The following is a 14,318-nucleotide window of genomic DNA, read 5'->3' as shown; positions in this document are numbered from 1 at the left end:
AATTAATTTATGCTCTCTTGAATAAAATTGGACGATAAAGAGTTCATTGCATTTCGAAGCTTAATTCTTATACCTTTCCGACGGCATTTGCTGCTACCTCTTTCTCGTCAGCTAGCATTATGCAACATCATTCTGTAACTCTTTATTGTCTAATCTTGTTAGAGGAAGCATGCCTCTCATTAAAGAACACATAACAATGTTCAAAATAAACGCGTATTTCTCGGATTTCGTCTGGTGCCGTTCGTCGAATTTTGAAACTTCGAGCGCCGAGTGATAAGTTTTAGAATATGCTGTGTTAAAGTGCGATCGACGAGAAAGGAAGAACTCCGAAAATCCGCGCGCGATACACAACGATTTTCGAAAAATATCTTTTAGTAACATCATATACGCGACAAAAATTCATGAACGTACCGAATTTACTTTGAAATACACGAGATATAACATATTAAACGCACACCGCACACACCGTACATTATTATTTCTTTTTTAATTGCTTTGTTTATTCGCGGCCCACGACACCTGGCATTGGTAAGAGAGGCAAAGCTGCCAAAACAGCTATAGCCGTTTCTTAGAGACAAAGAAACTTCTTCACGTGAAATGATAATGCAGAAGGGCCAGTAATTCGAAATAAGTCACTCCAACGAAGAGATGTTGGTGCAAACATTTATTATATAATTACTTAACAATTGATATAAAAATATAACGCCCAAAGTTTCGGGCTTTTTAGTATTTCTTTTTGATAGACATAAGAACAATCCAAAATAAAATTAACAACAAATAGCAATATATAAATACATAAATCATAATTAAAACCTAATATCAAGTATTTACCGATAGATATAATTAAAGATAAAAAAGATATTTTAAATCAGAAGGCTTTTTCCGGCTTTTTCCGTTGTTTTATTTGGACGTTTTGGTGACGGCTAGAATGGTAGAAATAAGTATTTTAATAACAAAAAAGTCTAAAAATTAAATTAAGAGTGACGTACTCCTTTTTCAGATAGATTACTAAAATTACCTCTATATTTAGAATCATCTTCAGAATCATCTTCAGAGTCATCTTTGATTGAAATCTTTTTTCGACATGATGAAGCTGTATTGGTAGATTCTTTTTTCGCTTTTTTAAGAATTTGTATACCATATTCACCATCAGAATCCATATCATCTAATGCTTTCTCAATATCCTTTATATTACGTTTTTTGTCAATTACAACACCTATAGTATTTTTTCTAGAGTTTGCCATAGGAATGTCTGCACTTGGAACATCTAAATATTTCGTACGAGGACTCTTTCTGATTTCATTTATGGGTTTTTTAATTTTCTGTGTAATGTTCAATTTTAATTTCTCATCTGGTTTATGATTCAGTTCCTTTATGCCAGCTATTAATATTTCTTTCAATTTTTCATAAGACGGTGTTTCATTAAATTTTATACTGGCTAATAAAGTCATAAATTTATGTACAGCTTGTGGAACAGATCCATGAAAACACTTGGCCAGGAAACTGTCTATATTATTGAAAGCTTTTTCTTTCTCTTTTTGAACGGTAGCTGGTTCAAGTAACTTTTCCCATGGTAGCGAACCACATAACCACATGATTATATTGTAACTCAAAATTTCAATATCTCCACGACGTGTTGGTACTAAAAAAAAGCAAAGAAAACATATTTAAAGTATAATAATAATTTTTATAATTTATATTCAAAAGAAACTGATAAATTGCGTTAAGTATCAGAATTGCTAAATTTTATTGAAATTTCTAATTCTTACCTCCCATATGAGCATCTCTGCTTGTGTATTGTAAAGTACCATAATGTATTCTAGTTATATCAACTTTTAATTCAGTGCTCGATGTACAACGAGAAACTAAACCAAAGTCAAGTAAATAGACTTGATCATAGGAATGCAGATCCAATAGCAAATCTTCACCTTTGATATCAGCATGTACATAGTTCTTGTGATGAATATATTCCAATATATCTATCTAGAAATTTATTAGAATAACACATAAATTATCTTTTCTTCAAGCAGTTATTTACTACAAATATTTTTTTTACAATTGTCTTACTATTTGCAAAGCTAGTTTATATACTACATGTTCTGGAAACTGTCTGTTATTTTCCTTAAATATTTCCCATACATTTTTTCCGTATCGATCTATTACTATAAATCGATATTTTGTATTTTTATATTCATGACTTCCAGAAGCAACATATCTAGGCATTCCGAGCGCAGCAAGTTTCTTTTCTTTCTGCCAGCTAACAACTAAAAAGACACTATATGTTTATCTCTGGAATATTTTGTTATGCAATTGGATAATGTTATCCGTTGTAGACTGCAATTTTAAAAGAAATTAATCATGTAATAGAATGTTAAAAATAAATTTTACTTTTAGTCTTACTTTCATCTGGTTTACAGTTTCTCATATAAAAATGCATTTCTACAAATAATGGGCCATTTTCATGTGGTTCCTAAAACAAATTTTAAGAAAAAGCAAAGTTAGGATGAAAACTGGGAAAAAGTAGCAAGAATAAGGAGATATAATGCTTACAATTTTTATAGCATTAGGATAATCTTTAGGAATTTTTTCAGAATATGGTGCAGCTGCAATTAATCAATAATCAATTAATTACGTAGTACAATAACTAAAATATTTAACACTGCACGGACACCGTGGGCTTTTTAAGATACAGTCAATTTTTCATTTATGATTTCCACAGGAGTGGAAAAAAATTGCAACAGTTCCGGCCTATGTAAATATAGAAATCACTTTTTGAAACCTTAAAGATGATAGTACATGAACTTTTATAGATTATTTGTAACATAGAAACACTTTCAAAAACCATTTGGACTTTGTGACAGATGCGATTGGTCATTTCTAATGGACTAATCAACGATTAAGTTAATCGGAGCTTGGTCGATGTGGCCCTTATAAAAGTCCCAGGGTGACCGGGTCAGAGTGCTCCAAAAACACAGTGTCCGCACAGTGTTAAGGAACATGTTTTTAAAAGATATATCTTGTAAAAGAAATACAATATAGCTGGATATAGTTATGTAAGACATAATTAGGAAGTCTTTACGTGTCTTATGCAGATAACTGTGCATATAAAACTTGCAAAAAACAATATTTATAATTCTTCTTTGCGTAATAACGACTATCTAAATGTCTATAATAGACCTGTTTTCGAGTATTTTGCCGTTTGTGTTTACAACGCGGGGGCACAATATGTCGCGCAATATAATAGCAACGGGCAACGGGATTCGTTTTGCGTACCAGAGTAAACCTCCCCGAAACTGCCGACGCCGATCGACTTGCCGAGGATCCACTGGCCCTCCGCCATGTCCCTGAGAATCTCTCCGTCCGGTATCGGCTCGGGCATTCTATAACATTTCCTTGGTGATTTTCTAGGTGATATTTTGGGTGATTTTCCATCTGCCATCACGTCGTCGGCGTCGGATCGTCCGAAGAAATCAAAGATCAGCTCACTGGATGCGTCACGTAACAGAACCGACCAACAGATCGTGAATAATTCGTATGCGAGAAACGAATAAACGATTACCGCCAATATGCACGACAATGCGAATAAATGCGAGGCTTCCGTTACGAACATGTGACGACAGGCAACACAGGCAAGAGTGAGTTTTGGAATATGACCCTGAATGACCCTGAAGTCGCCGAAAGAATTCAAACGCTTGCGACTCGGCGGACGGCCCACCGACGAGCGCTGAAGTAGACTCGTCACTTCCGCATATGCGCTAGCGATCCTGAAGGAAGTAAGGAAAATGTAAAATGTTAAGAATGGCATGAAATTTATAATATAATTTTCTTTGCAAACAAATAATGTTTGCATGCGTCAAATACGCGACGCTTTTTTTTTAACCGTCCAAAACCGCGCGCAGTTTTTCTGAAACCGATCGAGTTTATAATGCTGATTGAAAAATTTATATCAGCAATCAATAATATCCATACTCTTCAAAACTCTCCTTATTACAATGTCTAATTCGTGTTCAATTACCACTTTCGGTGATATTGATGTGTTTAAAAAAAATTTAATTTATAAAATATATACGATATAAAATAAAATTAATTATTAACATTCTAAGCTGTAATACGCGTTTCCCTTTTTACACCTGATAGATTTTATCATCGGCTATTCATATTATGTATTATCGCTATATATTAACATTTCTATACGATGAGCATTTTCTCATTTAGATAAAAATAAAAAATATTTATGCTATTTGTTCGGTATTTCTCCACGTAGCCGAATCCAACAGAATGGTTTTATTTTCGTTCGAAAGAAGAACTTTCATTTCTGGGTTATTATTACATCACTATAATAATCTAGATACAATTGCTATTCTCTTCTATGCTGATGTATTGTTGCGAATAACTTTATTTTATATGCAAATCATTACATGTTATCTTATATGAAATATACAATTTTTCATCATATGTACAGATGAATCCATAATCCATAAATAATATTTGATCGCATTCAGTATATGTTTGAATGTTTCAAAAACTTATCTTTACATCATTGTTTCATTGGAAACTAAATTTTTTAAAATTTACAAGTTTCTGCAGTATATATTTGTGGAAATATATGTATACGAATATGTGTATGTGTGGGTGTGTGTGTATGTGTGTGTGCATATATATATATAAAATATAAATACATATTTTTTTATATCTCTATTAAATAGGTTTGATGAACCTTGAACCGAGGAAAGTGGCATCTAGGAATCCGCGGTTTACATCAAATTAACATTAAAGATATACTGAGGATATCTCGACATTCTTTCTTTCCCCTTTAGGATTTCTTTGTGATCGCCGTGACCGCTTTATTCCCGGATGCACTTTGCGGCACGAGACGTACGGTTATCAGCGATAGATCGAGCATTTTACGCTGGTATTTCTTGTGAAACACCATAGCGGCAGATTGCGTCTTAAACACAATGGTCGCACTACCCTCGCCCATGCGTATGCTCTATAACACGAAGAATAAAGAAGACACTGGTTATTAAATTATCGAGTACATATCGTTTATTTAAAATAAGTATAAATCTATAAAAAGTAAAAAAAGCATAAATTTTGAGATAAATCTTGGATGATATCCACGCTACATACAAGAGAAATAAAACGAGTTAATGTAAAGTTGTCAACTGAGCAATCTAACGATTGTCTTATATATGGAATTTGTGAATATTTTTAAATTACACTAACTGTTTTAAACCTGTGTTAGAAATTTACATGTTTTGTTATATCTTTAAAGCTTCTGAATTACATTCTATACATGAAGAAGAAAATAATACTGAGAAAATTATATAAACTAAAATTATACATATACAGGGTGACCCACATGACTCTTTATAGCTAGATATAAAACTCTATATAAAACAAATATTTTAGACAATGAAAAAATATGTGTTATAAGAAAAAACTGAAATATTTTTTATTTCTAATACATATCTTTGGAATGAGTATAATTATAATACATATCTTTAGAGTTAACAATAATAAAATTAAAAACTAAAAGAACACAATCGACAGAATATAATGTATATGGAATAACAGTCTCCAATACTTTAAAACTTACTTAAAGTAAATTTTATAAATTCTTTTATAAATCTATCATAGGAATGATATCTCATACCCTGAGATCTTATACCCTGTATCTTTGTTTAAAATCAGTATTTAATCAAATAAAACTAGCGATTTTTATGTAGAAATATATAAAAGAAATGCATGCAGAAATAAATCATAGCCTTTTGAAATTTCTAAGTAAATCTAAGCCTAAATATTTTCCACAATCATGAAAACGTAAAAACAGGAAAGTATATGAGACGTGCGTAATAAGAGTGATAAGGATTAATAAAAATGTAGATGTGCCAGGTGAACACTTTTCATGTAAATATAGTCACCTCAATGGTTCCGATGGCTTGACACATACGTCTGATTTGGGTCTCAGACGTGCTCGCGGCCAAATTTTCTAATTTAACTGTGTTTGTCTTTATCTCGGGTAACTTTTTCGCTTGAATCGCAGACTTCTGCAGCACAATTCGCTGGGGATTTTGCTGCGCATTCGTGACTTTCTGGCCGTGAACATTTACGCTGTCATTAATCACGGTCTTTTGCAGACCACCCGGCGTTTTATGCGCTACTATTCTCTGATTGACGACTGCTGCTTTCGAACCGACGACCGCAGACTTTTGTAACATATTACCCTGATTCTGTAAAACTTTCTGCGTCTGTATGACTTGCGTATTAGATATTTTCTGCTGTAGTCCCTGACTCTTTTGCAGATTGGAGACAGTTTTTTGAATCGTTGTGGCGATCTTTTGCGAATTCAACAGAGGCTTCTGTATCACAACTCTTCGCACGCCAGACTGTTGCACCACTTGCCTTGTTTGTATAATATCGCTGGCTTGATTAGTCGCATGTCCGGAATTACTTTTTGAACCACTCATGTCGGATAAATCGTTGGTTTGTATCGTTCTGATAATTCGCACATTAGATGGTCTGTCCACTGCCTACAACAAAAACACTTCATTTTAGAGAAAAATTTACTACGCAGAAGACAAGTTAATTGCTTTATAAAAAAGAAAAGATATTGACAACATAAAACTAGTTTTAATTCTAATATCTGCATCTTCTAAACAATGAAAGAAGTAACTTTAATTAAAAATCTAGCGAACTTTGAATCTTAAAGTTAACACACGTCTCTCAATCCGGAGGAAATAAAAGAAACAAAATTTATTGAAAAAGTATATTTTATTAAAACATAAGGAAAATGTACAGTGACATCTAATTGTTCGTATAAAGAATTATTAATATTATTTTTAAAAAATCACTAATTTATTTTAAAATGTATATAATTATAATTAGTGATAATTAGTGTAAATGTTTAAAAAATGACATTTCTTCCACTAATACTTAATGAATGTACAGTAATATTGCGATTCTGAGAGAATAGTTTTGATTAGTCTAAAAAACCGATCTATGGTCACTCTTTACATGCACATAAGTACTTATATATAATTTATGTGATATTTACAAGTATTGTAAAATGTGTTTAAAAAAGTATCATTTAACGAATATTATCACTGGATGACTTATTTCTGTTATCTATATTTGATTTATACTGATGCAGGAATAGGAATTTGGTCGTCGTAAAAATCTTTCTTTTTACACACATACACACGCATATACTCATGGACTCACGCGCGCAGATACGTACACACATACACACAAAAGATCTACACATTCACGAGAGAAAGAAGAGATATATATTGTACAATTGTACAGCTGACAATTGCATAATCTTGTTATCCTATTGTTCAACATTAAACAATTAATCAGGATTGAAGAATGCAACATAATGATACATTTAATGTTGTACCTCTGTGCTCTGTGTATTGACAGGACGATTGCGTCCTTTGGCAACAACAGGGCGAGTTTTAACAGCGCTGTCATTTACAAATCCCATCAGCGTCGGCACAGGTTTCGTTTCTTGCTGCGTATTCTCATTTGCTGAAATATTTCGGTCGTATCATTGTAATCGATAATAAAACAGGGGATACGTCTATAATTCTTGTATGATATATGAATAGAACTGTAGAAATAATAATACAATTTACCTGCGACAATACTCGAGTCACTCTTCGCATCCTCATTTTGTTTCTCTATCGCGGCCATCTTACGCCTGTTCTCCTTCTCGCGTAACAATTTTTCCCGAAGTCGTTTTTGCTCCTCCATTTTCTTGCGGTATTCCTGCATCTCTGGATCATTATCTTCTTCCTGAGATTATAATTCCGCGATATATTTAGATTTAAAAGCTATTGCTTCGAAAGATATTGTTTGTAGAATGAGAAATTTACCTTGTCAGCAACGGTTTCATTTACTGTATCTACTCTTCGCACCTCTTGAAGATTTCTGTTAGGCGGCTTACTGCGTTTCGGGCTCATTTCCCGCGGCCCTTTATCCAAGGATTCAGAAATCCTCTTTTGTGGAGGCCTGCTCACTCCGCGAGACGCAACGTTTATCGGAGGCCTAGAGGTCTTTTGGTCGTAAGGATCGCTGCGATACACATTCGGCGGCGTTCTGCTTCTCTGCACGTGATCGTTTCTTGTTCGTAGCGGCAAATCTCTTTCTCGGTAACTCTGGTGAGATCCTCTGTGATCCTGATATCATGATAAAATGAATAAGTATTGTAAAAGTAAGCAAAATAATGCAAATATTATTTGAAAATTATAATATTTACCTCTTGATAATTGTCCTTTTGATCCCATTGACCCTCCGATTTATATTTACTATCGCTATAATTACTTTCGCGAGAATAATTGCTATCTGAAGGATAATGCTTGCTCGGCGGGCTCATATTTTGAGGTCTCTGTGGTCGATTTTCTTGCCACACGTCAGAAAAATATGCATACGGGTCCTATGATAAAATTTAATGACTTGCAATTTATCCATTCGATTTATTAATTTTTCGTTACGCAATTACTTACATCACTTTTATTTTGCTGATAGTTCTGTTGATAGTTCTGCGATGGACCTTGTTGAGGAGACTGATTGTACGATCCCTGATTCTGATACGACGGGTGAGGTTGTGGAAATTGCCCGCTGTGAGAAGCTTGTGGTTGGACTTGCTGATTAGAATCCCATACGAGTCGAGCTAAATGCATTTACCATAAAAGAGGAATACGAGATACTAATCAATCAGAGATACTAGTCAATTACGTAATTGAATTCAATACATAATTAATGTTCGTTAAAAGAACTCACAGTCGTTCGCAGACTGAACGGTGCCTCTGAAATGAGGGTTGATTAGAATCTTGTGGCCTGGAGGCAAAGACGACACACTGTGTGACACATTAGATACCGACTGTTGTTGTACCAGTGGCATCGTATTATTAAATTGGCTATTGGGTACTTGATCGGGATGGTAACCAGCCCTTGCGTCGTAGGCGCTCCGGCCTTCGAACTGCGGTTCTTGGAACGGCGGCAGTCTGTTCTCGAAGGGTGGCTGACTAGGCATTTGCACGTTCGGCGGCAGGTTTTGCATGGGTGGACCCTGGGCGGGCTGCTGGCGCGGGAATCCCTGCATAGGCGGCATCGGCAGGTTTCCCCCCGGTGGCAGCATATTCGGCGGATTCCCGGGCAGCAGCATGTTCGGATTACCGAGGAGCGATCCACCACCCGGGTTACCTTGCAATAAAGGCCCCTGATTACCCTGCATCGGCCGGTTCTCCTGCATCGGCCGGTTCTCCTGCATCGGCCGGTTCTCCTGCATCGGCCGGTTCTCCTGCATCAGCCGGTTCTCCTGCATCGGCCGGTTCTCCTGCATAATGCCAGCTGGATTTTGGAACGGCGGTTGCATCGGCGGTTGCGAGTGATACGGTGGCTGATTGGGCGGACAATTATAGTTCGGTCCCTGCATTGATCCCGCGGTCAAAGGACCTCTGGGTCCATACTCAGGTAGCCTCGAACTAATTGGCCGCGGTCCCAAAAGGCCTTGGAACTGTCCGGGATTGAACTGCGGCCTATTCTCCACGAATTGCGCCGGCGGCGGCCCTTGCATCGGACCATTCGGGCCGAAGGGCTGTTGAAAGGATTGTTGTGGATTAGCTTGTTGGTATATTAGCTGCTGAGTTTGTATGTTACTTGGTACGCCAAGGAGAGAACCACACGGTCTGGTCTGTATTAGTGGCGGTCTGCACGCAGGCGGTTGATTTTCAAAACCCGGCCGTGTCGTACCAAACCTGCGGGATGTAAACTGTCTTAGAACATCCGAGTGAATAAGAGACATAAACAGATAACACCGTTTTCTTTCGTTTCCTTATTCATTTCATTATTATTTTTATTAATTATAAGGCCCTTGAGCTTATTATTAAAGCCAAATGTTACCTTGGATTGAAATTTCCAGTATTTTGTAAAATAAATCTTCCTCCTCTGCTTCCTCTTGTCCCACGACCCCGTCCTCTTCCTCTGAACGGCATTCTGGATGGCTCCGATGTGAGGACGTTCTCTAAGGTATCCGGAATATCATTGTTCATTTTTGGAGAAATCATCGTGCGCTCGTTTTGAAATCTGTTCCGCCTTTCCTTCGCCTCCTCGCAGTCGTCATCTTCCATTCCTTGCCCGTTGCCGACGTACATGCTCTTCTGTACATTTTTCTGCAACTTCTCGCGCAGATCACCCTTGCCGATATTAGAAATGTTAACGCTACTCGATTCCGAATTTCTGCTGGACTGAGGCAACGCCTCGTGCTCGTTCGCGTAATCGGCATTCTCGTCCTGCTCGTAATACGACGACGTCGACTGTGCCTCCGGATGGTCGCCGTCTTTATAGAAATCGTTATCGCTACGTTTATCAGTATTGCCTCTACTAAACTCTATATTTTCGTCTTCGGCGTCTAAGTCGTCGAGCGCGTCCGTGACTCCTAAGTCCAGTACATCATCTGTTTCCTCTTCTCCCTTATAGCTATTCTGCTGCTCGGGGAATCAAATTGCCAGATATTTGTAATGCAAATACGAAATTTATCCATTATAATGTAGTTATATAATCTATATATCATTAACGTATCTAAAGTTGTGCGTATATGGAATATCCTCCGTTCTCTGCTCGAGTGAAACATAAACGTGTTGGTATAAATATATTCATTCGCACAAGTTCAAGTTCCCAACGTATGTCTGTATATAATCCGTTCAGCATGTAAAACGTGATTTTCAATGACTTCCATCTTCTTAAAGATTTTTCTCTCCGCCTACTACATTCGTTAACATACTCGGGAAAAGCATGCTCTTATTTCTAACGATAATAATAATGAAACACAAATCTTATAAAGAAGCGTAATCGATGATAGCGGCAAGTCCGAGTACACAGCAGTAAAAAAATGTGAGTGAATGCGGTACGATATATTATCGGTAAAAAAAAAGAAATGTAACGTGGGACAAATAGTATCGTATAACAATCGAATGATATCTCGAATGATCTTTATACGTGATAAAATTTTGCTTATGCCTCGCGGAAGAAGACTCGTATATATATCAGTGCAATACAATATAATTCAGCTATAACTCAATATATACATGCAGTTGTACGATTGAACTGTATAGACACAATTTACAAAGTTTACGTTTACTCTTTCCAGATTTCAGCATATATGAGATTCACAATGCATTCGTAAAACTCTATTGTATATCATGTAAGCTATAATCAGACACAAGTTACTTTCACTATATTCAATAAGCTTCAATATTTTAAAATATACGTTGTCTAATTTCGATCGTTATATAAAAAAGTTCAATAAAGTCAGAATACATCTCATTGCGTCGATATAACTGAATTATTTTTTGCAGCGTCTATTCATCGGCTGAACTAGGATACTTAATACTAAAAATCGCGGTACAATTTCGCATTAAGATTGCACGCGGTAACGTTTCACAACCGCTACGTTGTGGGAAATCGAGACGAAGTCTTCTAAGATTAAAATATCGAGATGGCTTAATGTAAATATTTACGTCATCATAAAGATTTCTTCACATGTATAATATACGCGTGTATTTATTGAACTACAAATATTTCCTTTATTAATTGTTGGAATTTATAAATTGCAAAATAAAATAAAAATTTATTCTCACGCAAAAGAAGCAATCATTTATTATTATAAAATATTAGCGCTTCGAATAAATGAGAAAATAAATAATATTTTTCCTTTTGTACAACGCAATTATACATTTTTATATTCATTACTTCACATTAAGCCATTCAGAGTAACGAACTCTTTTAAAGAAGAAAGCGAAATATAATCATAGAAATTTACATTTGCAATCAGCAGGATGTTAAGTTGCGTACCGTCAATCAATTGTTTAAATGGGATTGCGAACATTGCACGCTTTTTCCGTTCAATTATCGTTGATTCCGCTTGATATTCTTAATTTATAATCGCATTTACACGGCAGGTAAAATAAATACACATAGCACTTATATTATTAAATAAACATCTTTTAATACAATATTTGTCTAAAAATTTATATAAATTTGAACATGCGTTGCGTTGTGGCTCAAAAACATTTTAAAACAAATCTAAATATCTCAAGCTGGTATCTCAAGCAAAAAATAACATGTTTTTGTCCCAAAACAAAATGTGGTAACTTTTATAACTTTTTCATGTATATAATAAATTAACGTTATTCATTTCTAGTTTCTCTCTAATGTCGGAGCGTTTTATCAGCAGCTATCTGTATTCTTTTTACCTGTGTAATTTTATATATAACTGTCCATCGACATTAAATTACATGCTTACACCAAGCGTACATTTTTCATGTGCGACAATTTTAATTAAACATTTATATCCGGATAAAAATGACGGTTCGTACTGAACCATTGAAGTCGTAGTTTAAGTACAGTCCTGTGTCATATATCTCTGTGTAAAAAGCATGTATTTCCATTTGGAAAAGGTCTTTTCGTGACTATTGAGAAAATATCCAGCGCGACAGATATTACGTGGCATATATGAATATATCTACATATATTAAACTATATATATATATATGTGTGTATATACACAACAGTTATATATCGCGCATGTTTGAAGTTCTGGATTTGTATGCGATAGAAGAGAATACACGAGAGAGGATCAAGTTTCTTTCCTGGTACAGTAAACGGTTCCTTAATACAATCGGTATTGCATCTGTATTGCGGTTCTCTGGTTCTCTTAACTCATGCACAAAACGCATTAAAAATTTTTAACAAGTAACAACAACATATGAAGAATATGAAGAATACAGGAGAAGAACGATCAATGTCCATCCGTAGTAATTTCGAGAAGAATTTTAAAGTTTCAAGACATCAGATAGTTTATGTACATTATAGATATTCTGGCAGTGTGAATATCGGAACGCAGCCTTTAAGGGTTTATTTAGTGTTTATATTGTATATTGGATTCTGATGGTTCTTTTCTACAAGTGCATGGACTACGATGTTTTTCCCCAGCACAGTACAATTCTTCTGACAAATCAAAACAGATAAAATTTAGGTAAGTTGTTTGAAAATGTCACAAGATAGCATGATCAGACCAATTTCGACAAAAAGTGGGCTTTGATCGTTTTTCTCCTGTACTCTTCATATATATAAATTATAAGTATCGATACGTCATAAATATTATTGTACGGAATTAAGGAATTTCAAGCTTTGCGAGCGATATCAATGTCTAAACTCGTGCGCACTAGAATCTCTCATAAGAAACATTTTTATGGAAAACGGAAACGTTGTTGCTTTTAACGCTTAAATCTTTTTTGTTCTTTTACTTTAACGCTATCTGTTCGATCACCTGCAATAATGATAGTTGCGGAAACTATCCTCGATACAAGTTAACTTAACGAAAGCGACAATAAATAAGGATCTAGAAATGAGACAATATCCATTAAGGGATCATCGTATAAAGGAAACATAATTGAGAGAGAGAGCCGAATATGTCAAAGAGGGTGTAAGATTTCATCCGTCCGAAAAATAATGGGCAAACGGCATGCTTACCCTTTCCAGTTCATAGTCATCTGCTAGGAGAGCCTCCTCCTCGTCGTTACCCAGATCATATTCCTCGTCACCGAGATCTTCGTCCAGTAAGGTATCGTCACTGAAAGAATTAACGAGAATTGTGCCATTTACGAGGAATGCGATCGCGAGATCGGACTTGACGGAGAAGAGGAATCCCCTGCTTTCCAAAGTGACAACAACCTACGTCATTGTTGGAAGCGTTCGCGATCCTAACCTATTCGCGTCTCGAACGCGAACGCGATCGCGTCGATTCGAAACGACCGCTTTCTACAGTATAGTCTCAATAGTGAATTACAGAAATAGAATTTAATCAAAGTTAATCGTGTGATCTTTCGAGACGAGAAATGTTTTAATACTTACTGCTCTGACATCGTAAGTCGCAGCTTCTTGTAGGGGCAGAAAGGAGTCGAGGCGTTCGAACGACGTAGCAAGGTAGACCGGAACGCGAAGCCGTGCCCCGTGCCCCGTGGAACAAGTCGGAAAGGACTGTCAGCGGAGGGCGGAGGGAAGAGGGAATACGCGCGAAAAAAAATGGCCGTAGATCGCCTCAAGCGAAACATCCGGACATCTTCTATTTCGTTCTGATTGACCAATTTTACGTCGGATCGAATATGGCGAAACTTCCCGCCAAATTTTAAAATATATAATGAAATAAGGGCCACTTCGACCAAGCTCTGATTAACTTAATCGTTGATTAGTCCATTGGAAATGACCAATCACATTTGCCAATCTGCTTAATGAGAAAATGCGATTGGTCA

The 14,318-nt window shown here is 36.0% G+C and overlaps 2 protein-coding genes across 3 annotated transcripts; both read right to left on the bottom strand.

Annotated features, from left to right (window-relative positions):
• Positions 1-673: 673 nt before the first annotated feature.
• Positions 674-3,660, bottom strand: LOC139787463 (serine/threonine-protein kinase VRK1-like). Its single transcript, XM_071726566.1, has 7 exons — positions 3,274-3,660; positions 2,551-2,603; positions 2,401-2,470; positions 2,068-2,264; positions 1,770-1,983; positions 1,019-1,642; positions 674-923 (listed from the first exon to the last, which is right to left on the bottom strand). Exons 1-7 carry the CDS (start codon positions 3,608-3,610, stop codon positions 901-903), a joined length of 1,518 nt encoding a protein of 505 aa, XP_071582667.1. The 5' UTR covers positions 3,611-3,660; the 3' UTR covers positions 674-900.
• A 700-nt stretch (positions 3,661-4,360) lies between these two features.
• LOC139787462 (uncharacterized) lies at positions 4,361-14,057 on the bottom strand. 2 transcript variants are annotated; one of them, XM_071726565.1, is made up of 12 exons: positions 13,921-14,057; positions 13,540-13,639; positions 9,910-10,493; positions 8,889-9,764; positions 8,788-8,813; positions 8,511-8,677; positions 8,264-8,440; positions 7,881-8,183; positions 7,641-7,800; positions 7,403-7,533; positions 5,925-6,533; positions 4,361-4,990 (listed from the first exon to the last, which is right to left on the bottom strand). In XM_071726565.1, exons 1-12 carry the CDS (start codon positions 13,929-13,931, stop codon positions 4,814-4,816), a joined length of 3,321 nt encoding a protein of 1,106 aa, XP_071582666.1. In that variant the 5' UTR covers positions 13,932-14,057; the 3' UTR covers positions 4,361-4,813. The 2 variants fall into 2 exon arrangements, with proteins under 2 accessions (XP_071582666.1, XP_071582664.1); XM_071726563.1 differs by having other exon boundaries at positions 8,788-9,764.
• Between the last annotated feature and the right edge of the window lie 261 nt (positions 14,058-14,318).

The sequence above is a fragment of the Temnothorax nylanderi genome, unplaced genomic scaffold (genome assembly GCF_030848795.1).
Source record: "Temnothorax nylanderi isolate EJ_2023f unplaced genomic scaffold, tnyl_v1.0 TNYL_tig0009_pilon, whole genome shotgun sequence".
In the NCBI taxonomy this organism is placed as follows: Eukaryota; Metazoa; Arthropoda; class Insecta; order Hymenoptera; family Formicidae; genus Temnothorax; species Temnothorax nylanderi.
Note: the sequence above shows the minus strand (reverse complement) of the source record. Positions and strands in the feature narration are given on the sequence as shown.

Coding starts and splice junctions, on each gene's coding strand:
- LOC139787463 (XM_071726566.1), bottom strand. CDS start 3,610: ATGTTCGTAACGGAAGCCTCGCATTTATTCGCATTGTCGTGCATATTG. Junction 2,265..2,400: donor AAACTGTAAACCAGATGAAA/GTAAGACTAAAA, acceptor GTGTCTTTTTAG/TTGTTAGCTGGCAGAAAGAA. Junction 1,643..1,769: donor CAGAGATGCTCATATGGGAG/GTAAGAATTAGA, acceptor GCTTTTTTTTAG/TACCAACACGTCGTGGAGAT.
- LOC139787462 (XM_071726563.1), bottom strand. Junction 9,765..9,909: donor ACTGGAAATTTCAATCCAAG/GTAACATTTGGC, acceptor TACATCCCGCAG/GTTTGGTACGACACGGCCGG. Junction 8,184..8,263: donor AAAAGGACAATTATCAAGAG/GTAAATATTATA, acceptor TCATGATATCAG/GATCACAGAGGATCTCACCA.